This window comes from Lycorma delicatula, chromosome 1, assembly GCF_047948215.1.
Source record: "Lycorma delicatula isolate Av1 chromosome 1, ASM4794821v1, whole genome shotgun sequence".
NCBI classification, from domain to species: Eukaryota; Metazoa; Arthropoda; class Insecta; order Hemiptera; family Fulgoridae; genus Lycorma; species Lycorma delicatula.
Genome location: NC_134455.1, coordinates 58,714,577 through 58,737,581, shown reverse-complemented (window position 1 = coordinate 58,737,581; position 23,005 = coordinate 58,714,577). Strand labels below are relative to the sequence as shown.

The 23,005-nt window shown below is 29.9% G+C and overlaps 1 protein-coding gene across 1 annotated transcript in view; it reads right to left on the bottom strand.

The window, feature by feature from the left end:
• The window catches only part of LOC142318106 (protein dj-1beta-like), a 30,469-nt gene that overhangs the window by 5,037 nt on the left and 2,427 nt on the right, over nucleotides 1–23,005 (bottom strand). Inside the window, exons 2-4 of the mRNA XM_075354641.1 lie at nucleotides 21,880–22,041; nucleotides 12,460–12,529; nucleotides 5,979–6,098 (exon numbers count right to left, since the gene is read on the bottom strand). Of these exons, the coding sequence (XP_075210756.1) occupies nucleotides 5,979–6,098; nucleotides 12,460–12,529; nucleotides 21,880–22,041 (352 nt within the window). The remainder of the gene's footprint in view (nucleotides 1–5,978; nucleotides 6,099–12,459; nucleotides 12,530–21,879; nucleotides 22,042–23,005) is intronic.

The following is a 23,005-nucleotide window of genomic DNA, read 5'->3' as shown; positions in this document are numbered from 1 at the left end:
TGCTTTTTTTTCCAAGAAAATGTGGCGCTCTGCATTTTCATATAGCAATGATGGAGGCGCCTTCCTTGGTAAAATATTCCAGAGGTAAACTAGTCCCCCGTTCGGATCTCCGGGTGGGGACTACTAAGGAAGGGGTCACCAGAAAATTAAAAAATAACATTCTACGAGTCGGAGCGTGGAATGTTAGAAGTTTAAAAAAGGTTGGTAGGCTAGAAAATTTAAAAAGGGAAATGAATAGGATAAATGTGGATGTAGTAGGAATTAGTGAGGCTCGGTGGGAAGAGGAAGGCGACTTTTGGTCAAGTGATTTTAGAATAATTAACTCAGCTTCAAATAATGGGCAGGCAGGAGTAGGTTTCATAATGAACAAGAAGATAGGGAAGAGAGTAGAGTATTTCAAAACCCATAGCGATAGAATCATTGTAATAAGGAAAAAATCAAAACCTAAACCGACAACGATTGTTAACGTCTATATGCCTACAAGCGCCCATGATGATGATGAGGTAGAGTGTGTATACGAAGAGATTGATGAAGCAATTAAACACGTAAAAGGAGATGAAAATTTAATAATAGTTGGAGATTGGAATGCAAGCATTGGAAAAGGCAAGGAAGGAAATATAGTGGGTGAATACGGGCTGGGCAAAAGGAATGAAAGAGGGGACCGACTTATAGAGTTTTTGCACGAAGTATAATTTAGTAATTGCCAACACCCAATTTAAAAATCATAATAGAAGAATATACACTTGGAAAAAGCCAGGCGATACTGCAAGGTATCAGATAGATTATATCATGGTTAAGCAAAGATTTAGAAATCAACTCGTTGACTGCAAAACTTACCCTGGAGCAGACATTGATAGCGACCATAATTTGGTGATAATGAAATGTAGATTGGGGTTTAAAAACCTGAAGAAAAGGTGTCAGATGAATCGGTGGAATTTAGAGAAGCTTGAGGAAGAGGAGGTAAAGAAGATTTTTGAGGAGGACATCGCAAGAGGTCTGAGTAAAAAAGATAAGGTAGAAAATGTAGAAGAAGAATGGGAGAATGTTAAAAAGGAAATTCTTAAATCAGCAGAAGCAAACTTAGGCGGAATAAAGAGAACTGGTAGAAAACCTTGGGTTTCAGACGATATATTGCAGCTGATGGATGAACATAGAAAATATAAGAATGCTAGTGATGAAGAAAGTAAAAGGAACTATCGGCAATTAAGAAATGCGATTAACAGGAAGTGCAAACTGGCGAAAGAAGAGTGGATTAAAGAAAAGTGTTCAGAAGTGGAAAGAGAAATGAACATTGGTAAAATAGATGGAGCATACATGAAAGTTAAGGAAAATTTTGGGGTACATAAATTAAAATCTAATAATGTGTTAAACAAAGATGGTACACCAATATATAATACGAAAGGTAAAGTCGATAGATGGGTGGAATATATTGAAGAGTTATACGGAAGAAATGAATTAGAAAATGGTGTTATAGAGGAAGAAGAGGAAGTTGAGGAGGATGAAATGGGAGAAACAATACTGAGATCTGAATTTAAGAGAGCATTAAAAGATTTAAATGGCAGAAAGGCTCCTGGAATAGACGGAATACCTGTAGAATTACTGCGCAGTGCAGGTGAGGAAGCGATTGATAGATTATACAAATTGGTGTGTAATATTTATGAAAAAGGGGAATTTCCGTCAGACTTCAAAAAAAGTGTTATAGTCATGATACCAAAGAAAGCAGGGGCAGATAAACGTGAAGAATACAGAACAATTAGTTTAACTAGTCATGCATCAAAAATCTTAACTAGAATTCTATACAGAAGAATTGAGAGGAGAGTGGAAGAAGTGTTAGGAGAAGACCAATTTGGTTTCAGGAAAAGTATAGGGACAAGGGAAGCAATTTTTGGCCTCAGATTAATAGTAGAAGGAAGATTAAAGAAAAACAAACCAACATACTTGGCGTTTATAGACCTAGAAAAGGCATTCGATAACGTAGACTGGAATAAAATGTTCAGCATTTTAAAAAAATTGGGTTCAAATACAAAGATAGAAGAACAATTGCTAAGATGTACAGGAACCAAACAGCAACAGTAATAATTGAAGAACATAAGAAAGAAGCCGTAATAAGAAAGGGAGTCCGACAAGGATGTTCCCTATCTCCGTTACTTTTTAATCTTTACATGGAACTAGCAGTTAATGATGTTAAAGAACAATTTAGATTCGGAGTAACAGTACAAGGTGAAAAGATAAAGATGCTATGATTTGCTGTTGATATAGTAATTCTAGCCGAGTGTAAAAAGGATTTAGAAGAAACAATTAACGGCATAGATGAAGTCCTATGCAAGAACTATCGCATGAAAATAAACAAGAACAAAACAAAAGTAATGAAATGTAGTAGAAATAACAAAGATGGACCACTGAATGTGAAAATAGGAGGAGAAAAGATTATGGAGGTAGAAGAGTTTTCTTATTTGGGAAGTAGAATTACTAAAGATGGACGAAGCAGGAGCGATATAAAATGCCGAATAGCACAAGCTAAACGAGCCCTCAGTAAGAAATATAATTTGTTTACATCAAAAATTAATTTAAATGTCAGGAAAAGATTTTTGAAAGTATATGTTTGGAGTGTCGCTTTATATGGAAGTGAAACTTGGACAATCGGAGTATCTGAGAAGAAAAGATTAGAAGCTTTTGAAATGTGGTGCTATAGGAGAATGTTAAAAATCAGATGGGTGGATAAAGTGACAAATGAGGAGGTATTGCGGCAAATAGATGAAGAAAGAAGCATTTGGAAAAATATAGTTAAAAGAAGAGACAGACTTATAGGCCACATACTAAGGCATCCTGGAATAGTCGCTTTAATATTGGAAGGACAAGTAGAAGGAAAAAATTGTGTAGGCAGGCCATGTTTGGAATATGTAAAACAAATTGTTAGGGATGTAGGATGTAGAGGGTATACTGAAATGAAACGACTGGTACTAGATGGGGAATCATGGAGAGCTGCATCAAACCAGTCAAATGACTGAAGACAATATTTAAAACAATATTATATTTATAAACATAAACACAAACTAATGAATAAATTAGTAGGTCTTGAACATGATGAACTATCTAAACTGATATATTTGTTTAAATAGCTATTGTCTAAATAACTTAATACTGTAAACAGTATTTAATTCAGTTGGTTGTTGTATCTATTAGATTTTAAGTAATTCCTTTGATTGTATTAAGTAATTCTATAAATTGTATAATGAAGAGATTCCCAAACTGTGCACCACAGCACCCCGGGGAGCCGCAGCCTCTTCACAGGGGAGTCGTGAAATATTGTTAAAGCTTCATAAATAATTGAACCAAGACATTTATTAATTTAATTAAATGAAGATACACAAGTTTTATTTTCATTTCTTATGAGTAGATTCTTTTACTTAGGGTAGGGCATCATGGAAAAATTTTAGCTGAAAAAGGGCGCCACGACTCAGAAAAGTTTGGGAACCACTGCAGGTATAATGGATTACCTGAGATGATATTTTATTAGTGATGATGAATCCATTAATTCAAAAAGCTTTTTGTATTAACTGATAAGTTTATATTAAGCTTGCTATTTTGGTGTGTTCATTGGTGGTGTTTATTAATTATTTAAAATGTGCGTTCTCAGCAGAAAATGTACTGTTAATAGTCAGTAGTTCTGAATATTAACACATCCATCACATCCATTCTTCATCTGTTAAACATTTAATCTAAAATGCCAATGTTGCCTCTTATGAAGTTCTTGAACCGCTGACAGTAGGGAACCCTTTTAGCATAATCAGAATAAGTTAGCTCATGGAAAACCTGCATTCGATATGGATAACATTTCAGCATTCTCTTCACTGCAGTGTGGGTTGAACCAAGTGAAATGCTATTTTCCCGGCCTAGTCTCTGCAAAGATTTATGAGGAGATCTTGTAACTGCCACTTTAATGTCTTGTATGACCTGCATCATTAAAACTGTCAAGCATGTTTTTGGTCTAATACTGAACCTGTCATGAAATTTTTTAACTAACTTCTGAGTAACACTTTTCACTGGTGTCTCCTTTTCAAATTTCACCCTGAACTTTCACTAACACACAACATGAGATTTTGTCTCCAAATAAGTTTCTATCATGAATACATGTTCTTTAACAATTAACCGCATTTTAATAAACAACACATGATTATGCACCCTTGCTCGAAAGCCAATGCTCAACACAAAATTGGCAGTACACAAGTGTGAAGGCAATAAACAGTTCTCCCCACTCCAGCTTCCATCATACCAACATCTTCCACATTATTTTCCCCGTCTCATACGAATATTTGCTTTTCAACAAAACTATGCATTTAGTATAAACTACTGAATGACGAGGGCCTCTTTTAAGTTGAACACTCTGTGTATAAGTACAGGAATGAGACCATTATTGTTTTTAAAGCAGGTTTCAAAGTTGTTTTGATGATAAGGAGGTTTTTGAACATGAAATTAAATTTTCAAAATATTTATATTTAACTAAAAATTTAAAACTAACTTTTAATAAGTGTAAAAATGAGGTTGTGGTGTTTGGTTGATGCTGGTTGGGCAGGTGATATTATTGATAGGATAATAAGATAGAAAGAGTTCCAATTCATTACATTACTGAACAATCCTATTAATATCCTATCAATAGTATCACCTGTGCAACCAGCAACAACTAACAATCAATAATCTCAATCTAAATCTTGTAGACTTCTGTAACTAAATCGTCGACTTCGCTGAGTACATAGTGTTATCTTAGGCAGTAACAGATGTTAAATCTATATGCGTTATGTTGAAAGAAATATTTAGACCTGATAAGTGTAATTCAGGATACTGTGGAGTGTTAATTATAGTGAAATAGAGTACTAAAAACCTTACCATATTGAAGTGCGGTATCAATTTGTTAATTATAATAATCTTGAAATCATTTTGAGAATTATAATAGATAATATTAATATAATTAAAAATAATTGGAAAATATCTATTCCTATCTATCCTCAGTAATAACCCTCAGACATCTATCCTCTGTAATAACGTAAATAGCAACGTTCTAAAATCATCTTTCAATTATCATACTTCATTACCTTTTTCCAGTCTTACCTACCCCAGAATGAATTACTTTTCTGGCAATAAATCCATGTTAATCCTTTTGTTGAGTAATCTCCACCTGAGATTGAACCATATTTTATCTCAGGAATACTTTATCCAAGAGCATCATACACAATTAATTTTAAAAAATGAAGAGAAATACTTTATTTGAATAAAAAAGTGTAGTATTCCATTGCTTGGAGTATTCAAAGCCTAAATAAATAAAACCAGTATGACTAGTTACAACAATCACACTTGAAGTCTTCACTATTTAAGCTGGGAATGATGCACTTTGTTTACTACAGTTAATTTCCCAACCCATAGTCCAGGAAAGAATTATTTTATGCATACTTCTTAAAATTTTCTTATTGTTGAATGGCTTCAGCTATATTTTATTTGTCATACTTACAATACTTAAATGGTACTGCTAAATTGCTATCACTAGATAAAAAGAATAATAAGAAATGTTTTAATGTAGTTCTAAACGATTTTTTACTCCAAAATATCCACAAATATCACACAGGGTTATTGATTAATAACAACCTAAAGTTGAATCATGGGTAAACTGGATTCTGACAATCTGATTGCTTTGTAACTTCTGATACATCTCAAGCAGTAGAATATTAAAGATTGAGTGGTATGAACCACAGATAAATTCAAATGATCAAACATTTAAATAACCAGGTACCATAATTCATCAAATTTAAACAATGCTAGGTGCAGTTTTATCCCGTATTATTGCCTTTTATGAGTATTATAAAAACCAATATATTTTTACTATCGTAGTCAGTTCTGGTTAAAAAGAAAAAAATCAACATATTTCTCATAACTAATATTAAGAAATATAACTTCTTACTTTAACTAAAAATCATATGAATACTTACCATCATGTACTACTCCGACATCATGGATTTTATATGAAGAGTAAAACAATGGTTTCCAAGCTGGATAACATGTAATATTTTTCTTCAGACACATATCAAATTCTTGTAATACTAAAGGAGCTGAAATAGTGAAATTAAATAGTGCTAATAAAACAAAAAACAAAATAGTATTTTAAAAATAGCAAAAATCTTAAGTATTCCTAAGAACCATAATTTATTCATTTGTACATTTCCTTGATCTGCAGAAACTGATGATAAAAATGTAATCAACAAAATATAAGAGCCTGATGCATTGCAGATTCTTTATAGCAAAGCTGAGTTACATGCTGTATTCTAAAAGGAAATAAATAGTACATTTCGAACAGATTTAAATTAAATAATCATATAAGGAATTAAGATAAACAGTGTTTGATTTAAAATAAATAGGTAGTCTAAGAAGTGGTGAGTCTTTTGTGTACAAGGTAGCATTAGCATCCCAAATCTCAGGGTATATGAGTTGTAGTGGGTCATGCCAAACATCACTTTGACAGCTGGCAATTGAAGCTAGTAGATGTGCAGAAAGTGTTGAAATCTTATACTCAGTTATAAGGTATTGTGGCATGAAATTGAGTGAATTTCATGCAAAACTGCTACATTTTACAATTTTATTTTGATAAAGGCAGAAGTGCTGTGCAGGTCTGTGAAGAAATTTGTACTTTATGGGCAAGACACGTTAAAGCAACAGCCAAAAGATGGTTCAGTCGCTTTTGTTCTAGAAATTTTAATGTCCAAGATGCTCCCCCACAGTGGAGGTAACCAATCACAGAAAAAGTGAATGGTATTCAAACTATCATTTGTTTTGGTCTGCAAAACTTCCTGAACGGTGTTAAGTTAGTTTCAAAATAAGTCAGTGAAACTAAAATTCACAATTTTTTGACTAGAAACCACAGACGATCTATAGCAATGAGATTATAGTATTGCCAGAAAAAATGGCAATCATTAAAAAAAAATTGTGCATATGTGGTCTCTTAATGGTATTTTCCAATAACAATAAATGTATTCTCAATTTTAGCCTCCAAAGGCTCAATACTTTTAAACAACCTGATATTTTTTATTTATAAACTTTGGATTTTTATATTGTCAATATTTTGAGATTTCTGAATTACAAAATAAGATTAAAATCATTAATAACAGAAATAGAAGGTTTTTTCTTTTAGTTATTAATCCAGAAACTAAAATTTATTTTTATCAGCTTAAGATAATTTACTTAGTATAAACAAATCATTTGGCAAAACTACTTTCACTATATGCTTTTGGTAAGAAAGTAGCTAAATAAAAAAATTAATAAGGTCATTAATTAACAGTCAGTTACAATTTTACTAGTGGAAAAAGGGTTCAGTTTTAAGCTTCACAGAAATGATAAGAAACCTCTTTACCATTGTTGTAAGCATTTTGAATATTTAGTCATTATTAGGATGTTATCATCCCCTCTTTTTCTTCTTTGTAAATTATAATTCTCTTTTTACTAACTAAAATAAATTAAAAGTAACACATAACAAGTATTAGGTAATGAGACAAACAAAAGTAAATAAATCATTATGGTTTTGGTTCATCTTTTCAATTTTATATTTAGATCATTTTATTTTCTTTATCCTTACTTTTTAAAAATTAATTATTTATAGTTAGTTCCTGGAACATGTATTCTGGAGAACATTTTGCTCAAAACCATTCAGGTTATTAAATTTATTTTGTAGCGCACATCACAACAAAGTAAAATATAATATTAGTGGTTTAAAAATATGTTACATGAATGAAGCATTCTCCTCATGCTCTATGTTTAAATACCTTGAAATTTTTAAACTTTATTAGACTTCAGAAGAATACAGTTTGTTATAAACACAATTTGACATTCATAAAAAAAAAAAATTATAAAATAAGTGAAGCTTGAACGATTGGAGTACCTAAGAAGAAAAAATTAGAAGCTTTTGAAATTTGGTGCTATAGTAAAATGTTAAAAATCTGATACGTGTATAAAGTGACAAGTGAAGAGGTGTTGCGGAAAATTGATGAAGAAAAAAGCATTTGCAAAACTATAGTTAAAAGAACAGACATAGACCATATATTACGGCATCCTGGAATAGGCGCTTTAATATTGAAGGGACAGGTAGAAGGAAAAACTTGTGCATGCAGGCAATGTTTGGAATATGTAAAATAAATTGTTAGGGATGTAGGATGTAGAGGGTATACTGAAATGAAACGAGTAGCACTAGATAGGGAATCTTGGAGAGCTGCATTAAACCAGTCAAATAAATGACTGAATATAAAAAAAAGTAAATGATTTTTCATTAATTACACTAGTCAACAAAATTTAATTTTTTGTTTGTTAAATGAGAGTGAATGGCTGATTCTTATATTATTTTTTATGCTGATTTTATACATGTTAATAGATTTTTACTATCGGCTCAGTTTTTTTGTAATTGAAATTTCTTTTGAAACAAAAAATGTATGGTGAAAATAATATGACAATACATTACAAGCATTTTGTACTCACCTAAAATCTATTTCTTTTGGATTTTTGTTGTAATTTTCTGTAGGTAGATCCCTCTTTAGATTTAAACAGTAGTTAGCTAACATTTTTGGGTTCCATTTTCCCCGGTATCGTGTTTCAATTGACATTTTCAAATATCTCCTGGTGAAAGTGTTCTCCATATTCATCACTGATAAAAAAAAACTAGTTTATCACTGAAAAATTCCAAATGTGAGTGTAAGAAATGGATTTTAAGTGACATGCTACACCCAAGTTCTTTGTAGTTTTGAAGAAGTTCATTCACAAGCTCTCTGTAGTTACTGTCCTCATGATTTCCAAGGAAGTTGTTTATCACATTTTGAAATGATTTCCATGCAGCAACCTCAAAGTCATTTATATATTCTTCAAATGCTGAATCATTCATTAGTTTTCTTATTTGTGGTCACAAACGTAGTTTCCTTTATTTTAGCATTGCATATATTAAGGAATTTTTTTTACAGAAACTGAAACCCTGCACCATTACGATCCACTGCTTTAACAAAATTTTTGCATAAACCTAGCTTAATGTGTAGTGATGAAAGATACATTTTTTCTGGTTTTACTAATGTCTGACTCACAACATTCTTCTCTCCTATAGTCAGTACATCTCTCTTTGGCCGCTACTCTTTTATGTAATGGTTTTTCCTATTCCTGCTATACCACTTGCACCAAAAGCAACAGAACTTAGTATCCAAGTAAAAGCAGTATTACTTTCACATCTCCACAAATATTTCTCATACTGATTCCTGTTAATACAAGTTTCATATTTTCTTAAGACTCCTTTATGTGAACAGCTATGTTAATGGTATTGATGGGTATTTATTTCCAATATGAAGTAAAACAGTTTTCAAACTAAGATGAGTCAATAAAAAGTTGCCGTTTGTCAGGATGGTGGATAAGTCCCAAAGCTTCCAGTAAAGAGTCCACACATCATTACATATAGGGTACAAAGTTTTTGTACTGAGAGAAGAAATATTAAAATTATGACTGTCTGTCAAGGAAAGCACTTAGTTTAGCATTTGGTTGTAAAAGATACCATCCTTTCAGTCTTGATGCCAGTATTTCTGCTTGATTCTTTGATAAATTTAGATTACGAATCAGATCATTTAATTCTGACTGATTAATTAAATGGGGTTCAGTATATCCATTTTCTAAAAAGTTTGGATCTCTCTCTTCATCGCCTGATAAGTTAGCACAAGATTTGACATTTTCATGTTTATGTAAGTTCCATGTTTCTGGTGGTACTGGAATTGGAAGCTCTTGGGTATATGGCACTGGCTGCATGGCAGAGGGAATATCAGGATATTTAATGTACATCTAGTTTTACCTGTTATCCTGGATATCTTTATTACACAAACATAACAGTCTGGGGTATGATCCTTCGGTTCTCTCCAAACCATTGGAATTGCAAATGGCCTGTGATGAGATCCGTTTAGCCAACCATTCAATAATGTTACACAAGAAGCTCAGCCAATATGAGGAGCCCAAGATTTCTCCGGATCAGCTAATTTGTATACAAAATACAGTTCGTACAACTTTTTTTATCAGTGAAGTTATATTTCTTTTCTGAGACTTCAACCTTACCTCACCACAGATGTAGCAGAAATTGTTTGGATGATTAATGCAACTATGAGGCATTGTTAATAATGCATTACAACAACTAATATTGTTTAAAAATTAACACTTTATAAACACACTAATTTAATAAACATACACTCACTTTACCAAACAACATATGCCCGCAAATCCAAACGCCAGCTACATAGCTGAATGTTACACACATGAGAACTCGCTCATGAATGAAAATTAAAAATATTTCTCTAGTCTGCATGACAGTTTGCAAGTAAATATAATAACAACAGAAATAACAAATGAGTAGATGATATGTCTATGGTAAGATGAAAATAGAAAGAATGAGTCACATTCTTGTTCATTTTATTAGTGTGTAAATAATAAACATGACGACTAATGTCTTAACAAATCAATGTGACAACAATTAAGGTACTGTAATAAATAAACAAAAGCTACTTAATTGATAAATAATATAATAAAATATGTTCACAAAATACTATCCTTGGGAATTCATGCATGATACTATCTGAAAATAAGAATGGTAGTTACAAAAACACTAAGCCTGATACAAAAATTCTAATTTCATATTTGAAATCAGCATAAAAAATAATATAAGAATCAGTTATTCACTCTCATTTAACAAAATAATTGTTGATTAGTGTTATTTATTCACTGTCGAAAACTAGTGGCCTTCACCCAGTGACTGCTACTCTATCTTTTATGATAAGAAATGGACATGAGAAAAATTCCAAGCCTGATGGGGGATTCTAACCCAGAACCTTTTGGATGAAAGACAGATATGCTACCACTGAGCCACGAAAGTTGACACAATCCTATCTATATCCAATATTATGGATCAATATTTTTAACTACATAATTTACAGCAATGTCATGAAATTTTATTTTGGTTCAATACAATATTTAGTAACTGTAAGTAATTTTTACTGGTATATAACTGTTATTTTATGTAAGTGATCTTTCATCATTACTTTTTCAATACAATGATTATTAAACAGGGTTATTTCCAAATTACTACTGAATAAATATTAAAAAATAAGTACAAAAAAGAAAACAAATACATGGATTTCATTCCAGTTGTAGTAAGTTGTTAGATCATTAGAAATCTGGAATAAATTAAACATCACCTTAATATTAAAGGAAAAAATATGCTGATTTCATTTTCTTACGAAAAAATAGACAAATGATATGTGGCTAGCCATTCAAAATTATTTTTGCAATGCGTAATTAAAATGCTACAAATTTCATCGACTTTCAGTAATTGAGATATGGTTGGGAAATGGTAGGAATTATTGATGATTTGGGATTTGGTAGGAAATATTGATGATTTGCTGTTAAAACAGTTCTTAATTTAAATTATTTTCCTTAACTGAACTAAACATAAAACTTGAAATTTGCTAAAAGATTAGTTTATTGCTATTAATATTTTCTCTAAAATTTGCAAACAATTTGACTGAGCAAATCAGAAGTTGTGTGCTTAACTTTGTGGCAGTTTTCAATCTTCTTATTTTTTTTTTATTTTTAAACCAAGAAAAAGTTAATAAATTAAAAACTGATAAAGTAGAAGATTATTTTTAACATCTTGTTTAATAATCATATGTATTCATACTAATGCATGAAGTTGAAAATTATTTATAATGAAACAAACAATAACTCCACACGTTCATAAAGCTGAATGTTTCCTTTAAAATTAGTGTCTGCATTTACTCAAAGCATTTTTCTTATAAAGTTATAAAACAACAAACTAGTAACAAGATCACAGGGTCAAATTATTTCATAATGAACATCAAACTGTAAGTTCTTTTAAATAATTTCTCTAAACATAAATTGAGCTTAATTTAATTACGTACAAAACAGAAACTGATTACACTGTGTTTTTCTGAAATAATTGTTGCATACATATTCTACACATTAAAAAGTTAGTATACTAGAGGATTTGTTTGTGCATGTGTCTATCTAGCCATATCTGTAAAATTCTGAAAAGCTTAGATAACAGCAAAGCAATTTTTTTCTAGCAACATTTCATCAAGTTTTTTAGATTGTTCTATGATTTTATTCTTAACATCCAGAATGCCCAAAGTATTCATAGGACCTATGGAACAATGAGAATTTATTGTATTAAGGATGTTTTTCTGACGATTTATGATATTCTGTTGAACAATTTTTTCCACATTAATATTTAGTGGTTTTAACTGAGGGTCACTCATATTAAAATGTTTTAAAAATAAAATCAAGTAATGAAATTTGATGTCCATTCTAACAATCAGAATTAAATAGAAATGTTATAAGAAATTCTACTTCATTTTATCTGATTTCATGATTTATTCTTTAATTTGATTTCAGTACCTGTTGACATTGCTCCTATATAACGTAAAGCATCATCTTGTTCTTTGAGAAGACGTCTCAGTGGTTTTGACTGAAAAAGAAGGAATATTTTAGAAATAGGTGTATATTAGCATAAATATATAATCAACAGAATATGAGTGATAATCTTAAAAAATAGTTTATTTTAATAGAATAGAAAATATGCAGATAGATCTGAATTAGAGATAGATAGTTATGTAAACTAGCACTAAACATTGTAATGTAAACTCCATACTTAAGCTGATTGAAGGTTTTTTGTGGAAATATTTATTCTTTACAAACAAATGTATTTTGCTTTAATGTTGAACATTCTCATAATTCTTTTGTACTGAAAGTCAGTGATTTAAAATAGAGATAGATACATTTATGAGAGGAGATTTGTGTAGGGGAAGGGAGAACTAGGTGTAATCTAATCATAATTCTAGACAACTATAAAAAGAAATAAAAAAGAATGTGTGATTTTAAATTGCTGATTATTTATATGAACATTTGAAACATGTGTTTTAATACATTGAATTTTGTTCTTTATGGAAAAATTGTTATCACTGTATGCAAGATCCTTAAAATTTTATCTTCACAGTTAACTGTTAATAATTTGCATGATTTAAGCATTTGCATGTACGAGTACTTTTGCAATTGATTGAAATTTATGTAAAATAATGCACTCATTTGTATGAACAACCTAGAACCAAAAAATATTGTCTCTTTTTCATTATCTGGAATTGGGATGATCATTTTCAAGATATTTTATTTGCAATGCAAGAATATATTTTTTTTTTGACCACCCAAATGTTCTGTCAAGGCATCTTCTACAATTTCACTATTATTTCAGCTATCATATCATCTTTAACTTGTTTTAATCTGTGCTTTTTTCCTCTTTAACAATGCTGAATATTAAAAAATGCAAATATAGAACTACTAAAAGAAAAAGAATTAAAACATATTCATTACTTAATTCTTTTTTTCCAATAAAATCTCTGTTTAGTAATGAAGATTAAAAAAGAATATGATATAAATTTTGGAGGAATCATACTAGTTATAAGAACAATGTAACCATGCTTTGCAATAATATTAAATAAAATAAAAAAATTATAAATTATCTGAAAAAATATATAAACTACAAGAAACATTTTGACAAATTTGGTATTCACATTTAAATGAGAGGCTCAAGAAAGCCTATTGATTTTAAACTTAATTCCTCTTACGGGTTAAGGCTCCTTTTAATTGACATTTTTTAAACTTTAATCTAGATAGTTACTATGAAATATTACAGAATATTTCAACTACTTAGGACCAAAGAAGAGCCAGCAACCTAAAATTTCAGCCTCTTTTAGATCGCTGATTCTAGAGAAGGTTGGTGGTTCCTGAGATACTGCGATGAGTGGAGAGTGGAGTGTGGTATTTGCCATTTATGTATATAATTTATCCTTTGTAAAAACAAAGAAAAAAACAAATAATTAATAAATAAATAACAAGCTTTTCTTCTTTGCTTATGTTATTGAAATGCTGATGATAACAGTTTTAAGGATCTTCTGCATATATTTTAAATGTTTTATGACAAATAAAATGTTATAATTATTTTAAAATTTATTAATATTATTGTTGTGAGAAATATTATATTCATTACTACATATTTCCATTACTACATATCCTTAACCATTATTAACAAATACTATATTAAGAGAACTAACCAGGGCAAAAAATTTAATGTCAAAGAAAGATTTTAATTTTAAGAATGTTAATTTTTAATTCCAATTTTACTTTTTTTTTGTTGAAAATTTTGTTAATAATTTTATTTTGATATTCTTTCACTTTTTAAAATATTAATTGTTCTTTCCCTTTAATGTTTTTTTATGATTATAAAAGAAAATAGTATGTATAAATGTTAATAAAAGATATTGTAAATTTTATTAAACATTTTACTAAGAGGTTTCATATTTCCTTATTTCTACCATATTCTAAAGACTTTTTAAGCTCAAATTCTTTCTACATTTTTTTTCTATGATAGCTCTCAAACTGTCACCACCAGAAAAAGTAAAAAAAATTAATTTTTTGCTGTAATCAAGATGACTGCTGTAGTTTTTACCCATTAGAATGCCAATGTTATGTTTCCTCTTATTAAAGTATCATCTAAACAAGTTATTGGCAAATTTACTATTCTCAACTTTTGCAGGAGTTTAAAATGATACAATCAGAAAGTTTTACTTAAATCTAAAGAGACGATTAATTTTGGTTGTTCTAATTGTTCTAAGATTATTGCTGCAAGTGGGGGATGTTAAATAAACCTTCTTACAAGTCTATTATTATTATTTTTAACTAACTCTTCCTAACTGTCCTATTATTGTATGCCTTTTTCCTTGTTTATTACTTTCTACAGTTAAATGATGCATTAAAAGTTTTTATTCTATTTTCAGCCGTTTAACTTTCTTTTTATTTTTATTATTTTTTTTGTTACAGTATATCTGTTTATTTTAAATCATTCTTATTTCTTTTTTTGTCTATTGATAATTAATAATAATGGGAGAAAGTTTTTTTTGGTAATAAAGTAACAAAATATTTAGATAACAGAATTTCTCATTTTCAGTTTTCACAGATTTCTGGGAGGCATTATCATTCACTGAGAATATCATTACTTGATACCTTTGATCTGATAACTGTTAAAATGTCAAAAAAATTAATCCTTACTGAGCTAAAAAAAATGTTAGTAACTCAAACAAGAAACATAATTAGAAGTGAATGAAAGTTATAAAAGGAATCTTAATACTTATAACATTAAATATTATTATTCTGTAATATTTTTCAATAAAACGATAAAAATCAACAAATTAATTAAGTATATTGTTAAATTGATTAATATTTCAGTTTCAACACATGCTCAATAAAAACGGTGAAGTTGGGTCTGGTTATCTTCAAAAATAATTAATCAAATGCCATTTATTTGAAATGTATTGGACATTTTGAAACAATGCTGCACATTCTCCATTGTAAAATATTTTTTGATTCTTGTCTCCATGAACTTTGAGTGTTTGAAGTCAAATTTCCATCTGTTAACTTCAACATACTTGTACTTCTCTCCCTCACTTTAGCTAAAAATAAACAAATGAAATTGTGTAATTAACACCACACATACACATGTGTTTGTTTTTTTTTACTTTCCTGTCTAGATAGCGTTATAGAAGAACTGTATAGATCTAGAAGGGAAAGTATTGTAATATAGGGTAAGTATTGTCTAATTTGGGCAGGCGGTTTTCACCGGATCTTGACGTTTTGACACCTAAGGAACCCAAAAAACCAGGTGAAAATTTTCCTGATGTTAAAGTTAGTATGTCTGGTACATGTGTGAGTTCGGTGTTGGCCTCCAAATCACCATATATCTCCTGAACAACTGGACCGATTTTGATCCAACTTGCTCAGACTACTACTATATATAGGGCACTTATGCAATTAAATTTTCAACTTAAAAGGTCAAGAGAGTGAGGCTGTAGAGCAAGGTCAACCTCAGTATCTCGGGATTTCGCCTAATTAAGGTCATATTTTTCTTAAGCATATTTGTTAACAATTAAAAAATAACAATATTTGCAAAAAAAGTTTTGTAAAATCACACCACCCTAGAAAACGCTAAGTGGTTAAGTGTGTGTAAGCATCAATAGTACGCTCTGTCACTACAAGGAGCACTGTTATCGCAGTCCACCACCTTGGAATTTCTTTTTTTCACTGTGGAAAAAGGGAAATGGACCTCGTACTCTTGGACCGAGAAATTTGAAATTCTACAGGGTTGCCAATCAAATTATTTTTACACGTTAAATATTAACTATTTATTTTATTTAGTTAATATTTCAAAGGTTGGAAGAACTGATGTACAGCTGTTGTAGTCATCTACTATGTTGTGACGTCACAGGTGAACGGTAGAATTAAATAAATGAATAATATTTAAAGTGTAAAAAATTAACTTGGTCTGGCTGAGTCTCAAACTCGTTCGGCCGGTTGACTCGGTACCTGATGCGTTAAGCTTCGCGGCTTCACCAGTTTATCGACCATACAAGCGAAGTTTGTTCTAAGTAAGTTGTGAAATTACATTAGTTTAGAAAGTGCCGACCGTCGCCGTTAGTACCGCCATACTCACAGGATATCAAATGCAGGTGGTTTTTGGTGGAATGAAAAGTTGAAAATAAAAGACTTAAGTTCAAAGCTTTGAAAATTAGATTGGTAAACATAAAATTTGGAACTGAAAGGTGATTAGGTGTTCTGTATAGAATTTTATATGCTGAATCTGAATATGTATTCTGAAACAACCTATCACGTAACGTTCTCAAGTTACAACCCCATAAATTTATTTGTTCCATCATTCGTGGAACAAACAATACAAATAAGTTAGTCCGTCTGTATGTTTGCTTATTCACATCTGATTTATATTGTGATGCATACTGTAAACATATATTTGTTACGTAAGTCATTTCACGACAAGTAATGAATAATTCAACGTGATGCAATTTTCTTCAGCATGTGTTCAGCGCTTGGTATAACTTGCTGTGTTCTTTAGTTGTGATTGTGGTTTTATCACACACATATAAAGATTGTTTCATTAGTAATGCCATAAATTCAGAAAAAGATTTTTTGACAACTTTTGGTATTATTTTATTGAACATCAAGATTTGTTAAGTTGTGTGTGTATGTGTTTCGTGCTGTGCTTTATTGCACTCATGGTGAAACAATTTTATGAATTATTTTAAGTAATCAAGTGTTTAAAAATTAAAACTTAATTCTTTTTAAAATTAAGTAAGTATTTCTGTAATATATCAGTTTACATTCATTCATTCATTCAAACATTTTAAATTTTACAATGAATAAAAATCAGGCTTGTAAAAATTTTTCAAATATTTTTTGTTACGTTTGCGGAAAATTCACCAAGAAAAGCAAAAAAAAAACGGAATAAAATGTGCTGAAAACTGCTTACAAAACTTATTTTGACTGTCCCTTGGGAGACTGATAAATCCTGGGCTCCACATGTAGCATGCATCAAGTCCTATGTAAAACTAACCCAGTGGTTAAAAGGAAAAAAAAGAGCATCAGCCTTTTGGCGTACCTATGATTTGGTGAGAGAATATTTTTTTTTTTTAATTTTCAGTCCTAACAATATCTATAATGTCACTTAGCGGCCTTCTCGCTCTCAAAAATGCAAAAAGTCATTAACATAAATGACTTACCTTAGAATAAACTAACCAAAGCTTCACAAAAAAGTGGGCCTTACACCTCAAAATTTTTTATCTTCACAAAATTCAAAAAAATTCTGTCAACACGCTACTTCAAGTCCTCATATCTGGCTTAATCGACTCAACTAAAAAAAATACTTCTTAAAAAAAAATTAAGACACATCTAGATCTATCGATTAGCACAAAAAAAATAAGTCTTACGCCTCAAAAAAAAAAAACCAAAAAAAAACAAACCGACACGTGGGGTCTTTGATTCTGCCAACCGCATAGTTCAAGCCTCAATACCGGCCTTAAATGAGCTATACATTAACAAAAGTCTCTACTAACATCAAGTACTTGCCGATAACATAAAAAAAACATATACTTACGCCTAAAAAATAAGTTCACAGAAAAAAAATGTCCAACCACCGTGTGGCCACACTTTAAATGTTTGACTTATTATAATGAGTCCCGACTCCGCAGTACGATTTCCACAAATTATACCTTAAAACAAAGGCCGCACACGGCACAAGACCGTAACGTAAACGAAAACTCACTTTTCTAAAAAAAAAACCACTCGTATAAAGAAAACTAGTCAGAGCTCAAACACTTGCGTCTAACCGCCGTCATTAAGCGAGTCATAGTTCAAGTCGAGATAAAGTTGGGATGAATCTATCTAGTGACTACTGTGACTACTGGCTAGTGATTACTTCTGTTTAATAAAAAGAAAAAACTCCACTGAATGCAAAAAAATAAGATATCTTCACGGAAAATAAGAAAAAAATTAAGATAAACGAAAATGTGTGCAAAATAAAGGTAGAAATTTTAAATGTAATTATTATTATTATTATTATTTTTGTATTCTATTATTTAAGAAGTTTCTCAATATTTTAAAGGGTCATAACTAAAAACCTGAGGGTAATGAAGAAAAACTGATTTCGTTTTAAGATTCAGCATAAAACATACATTCTAATTCACCTATTTTTATCTCAGTTCCAATTTTTTTTTTGTTGACCTGTGTTATAGAGGAGGCAAATTAATTTTCAGCTAATTGTAAAAGCATTTTCTTCAATAAATAATCACTATTGATTTAGACTCCTATAATTCAGCAGATGTTCACTAATTACATACTAATTAGTTAAAAAAAAAAAAATAGGTTATCTAACAACCTAACAGGACTAGAATAGGTTACAATAGGCTTATGACTGACACAGTTGGATGTAGTTGGGGATAAGTATGGACATAGAAACTTTAGAATAATACAAATAATAAAAAAAATGAAAGAAAACTGCTACAATGGCACATTAACAATATGCAAAATTATAATGACTACATGACAAAAAGGGTGCTTACTATATTGAGGCATAGATATTGGTCACCCAAAAATATTAGGAATGATATGTATAAATTAAGATATATATAGGATGATACAACAACCAGAACAGAAAAGCATGGGAAATAAAATAAAATAAACAAGAAAACCACATCCTAAGAAATAGGAGTGAGTTAGGAAGAAGACATTTCTTAAAGCAATATATTCTGAAAAATAGCTGAATATGAAAAGTAAAGTATAAGTGATGTTATAAAATGACAGCTCTTAAAAAAAAATCTTGCAAGATTCAAATTAAATGACAAATTAAACTTCAGCTAAACTATATTCATTACCAACCAAGAAAATATTTTTAAAGGGAAATTCAAACATGTAAATTTCTCCTAGACCCACTAGATTAATAGTAAACCAGTAGAAACCAGCTTTCTACAAGAAAAATTAAGTCATGCTTACAATTACTGTTTTGTATTTGAGCTCATGTAGAATAATATTGATGGTATAATTTATTCAATTTTTTTTTGATTTAAAATAATATCCTAGTGTAAAAAATATTTTAAAGTCATATTAAAAATAATTTTATATTTTTATAGAGAGTACCCTTACTACTAAAATTTCTTAACTAGTTAGCCAGTATGATTGGTAAAAAAATGAGTTCATACGAGGAGTACTTTATACCATACATTTATTTCTCCCATACATAGTAAGAATGTAACAGCACTACGCTACATAAAATATTCAATGAAATAACCTATACAAATGATAAAAATGTTCTTTGAAAAAAATTGGTGATTTCTCCTTCGTTTTTTCTCTACTCACCATTTTATATTTTTATTTCCTTGTACGAAGTAAAGAAAGTATTGTGATCGCGAAAAATTTTGGTTTCCAGATTTCAACGGAAATATCCATTTTGAACATCTCTGAATCCATTTTTATTAGGTTCGGCGTGACGTCGTACGTACGAATGCATCTCGCATAAGTCAAAAACGATTGGTCGTAGGATGTTAAAATTTTGGATGTAGGACTGTTGTAACATCTAATTGTGCACTTCCCATTTTGGCTGCAATAGACTGGACAAAATCCAAATTTTTGGATTTTGGACTTTTTCTTAACTGCAGCAATAAGTCCTCATTGAAAGCTTTTCAACGATATATCATAAGTGGTACTTCTCATTGGTTCCAGAGTTATAGCCAAATAAAACTTTAATTAATGAATATTTGGATCTTGCAAAGGGAAAGAATATCGGTTCGAATCCGACTTCATATAAATATTTTTTTTAACTTTTTTTTTAAATTTTAATATATTGATTTATTAATAATTATTAACCTCTGTTTATAAAAAAAATTGTTACAGTAAATAATAATTCAATAACAATAAAAAAAATATGAAAAAATCGGAAGTTATTAGTGAAATAAACTTTGTACTTTTCATTTTAATTCAAAAATTTTTGCAGAGGTTAATAATTATTAATAAATCAATATATTTAAATTAAAAAAAAAAAAGTTAAAAAAAGATATATGTATATGATGAGTTCGGATTCGAACCGATATGTCCATGGTTACGGATCCGATACGTTCTCACTTACATCACATAACTACTTGAGAAACGTGAAACAAAATTTATATTAACTAATATAAAATGCTGATACGATCACCACAAAAAAAAATTTGATGCAATGTAGGGTCCACCACTATGCAATTGTATAACTGTCCACTTTATTAAAGAATTGGAGGATCGTATCTCACTTTCAAATGAAATAAGTTTAAACGAAGTGCAGCAGAAAATGTGTATGTGTAATTTAATATGTGTACAAGGAAGTCATGTCCACTTCAGATTTTTAAAAAAAATCTTTATTTTGTAACATTTGGTACACCTGTTTACACAACTTTCTCTAATAAATTAAAAATTAGTGTAAACACGCTAACAAATTTAAAAATGGCAACCACGTCAATTTTTAATATTTTCTATCGTAGGAATATATTAGCAAAAAATTAAACATTTTTTTTAAAAGGAAAACTAACAAACAAATTATTACAGTTGATGACAGTTTTCAATTGGATTTCATCTCTACCTCAATTAATTCATTAGATTAAAACTGAATTCTTTTCATACTCTGATACTAAATAATAGCTAATTGAACTTGCTGTAAATAAACTAACTTGTAAAACATTATATACATTTTTAAAACTGTGACCTTTTTATTTATTTAAAAATTGTTAAATAGATTAGAATACTAATTATTAATAGCACACAGTTTCCTTCCATTTTATACTATATGTGGAATAACTCATGATTCATGTATAATGGTCCATTGTGCATGAACCACACTTCAGTATCAATGTCTGAGAGGATTGCTTCTTTAAAAGATAGACCAGTTGTGCAGAACTGTTAGTTTGTTCTAATTTAAACCAAATAGATTTCTACCTTTGGGGATACCTGAAAATATTAATTTACGGTAGACCAGTGCTCAGTGTTGAAGATTTTCAATAGCGAATTGATAAAGGTTTTGTTTATCAGAAATACACGAGATATTTTTGGAAGAGTAATCATTAAATCATTCTCTTCTGCAATATATTACCACCAATGGAGACCACTTTCAACGTTTGCACTAGGGAAATAGAAAATAAAACTGGTGTGCAATTATTTATGTTATTTAAATAAATCTGCTGTTTATTTTGAATTTATTAAATCCATTTTTTTCATAAAATAATAGATAATCTTTATTTATTATTTTATTATTTGCTCTTAGTTATTAAGAGCAGATCATGTAAAATAAAATCTGTGTTATTAATAATTAGTAACTAATTTATTTAATTAAATAAGAATGTTATTTATAAACCACAACTAACATATTATCATATCATATTATACTGAAATATGAATTACCCTGATGTAGTTCACATATCCTTTTCCTCCTGGTAGAATGATCATTTCGTACGGTCGTTCTTCCATTATAATTTTAATATCAAGATCAGGTACAATTGACAATTCATACTCGCACTGGAGTGTTGCTATAACATTTTTTATTTCTCCAAATTCTGTGCGTATCTATAAAAAATAAATAAAATCATCATCATTAATTATTAATTCATATTTAATCTATAATAATAGAGTCGAACCTCTATATAACGAAATCTAGAATATCGGGAAAATATTCGTTAAATAGAGATTTTCGTTCATTTTTCCCGAAACACTCAGGCACTTCCGTTTGGACATTGTGTACGGCATACTAAAGAAACAGTACAATACTGTATAACGCAGTAACGTAATCCAAAGTCAGAGACCAACTCAATCCTATAAAAAATTATTACTGAACTGTATATATCCATTGAACAATAGAGGGAGTATGTGTTAAGTGTTTTCTAAGAATTTTATTTGTTATGTCTACGTAGTGTAGATAAATGTCTCGTTTAGATAAATTAATAAAAGTTTGCACAGTAATTTTAGTGTTTTCTGCGTTAATTGATAGATTTCGGGAAATTCCACTACTTTAATATATAAGCAGACAGTAACTGCAGAACACGTGTTTAAATCTTTTGTTAATATTTTATTGTTACTGGGTTATTAAAGAATCTTAGTAATTTTCGCTTTACCATTTCAATAAAAATAACCTGTCATTCTTGACTGTTGTCAAAAATACTTTGTGTTTGTATACAGGTGTAATTTAGGTACGGAAATCAAAGGAATAACTACCTTAAACTCAGAGATGTCCAAAATACTAAATCTAATGTCATTATTTTTAAAAGAACATTTCGTAAAAATTACTGTATGTTACAACATACTGTATTATGTTAATACGCAGTATTTCCCCATTTCGTTAAATAGAGGTAACGTTTTACATAGTTTTATAAAAATGTCACGGTGCAGTAAACAAAAATGTGAGAAATCGAAGTTTTCGTAATATAGGTTCGTCATATAGCGGTTCGACTGCATTACTGTTCAAAATAGTGCTATCTGCAAAGTATGAGAGATATGTTTAAATTAATGCATCTTTAAGAAAATGGCAGACAAC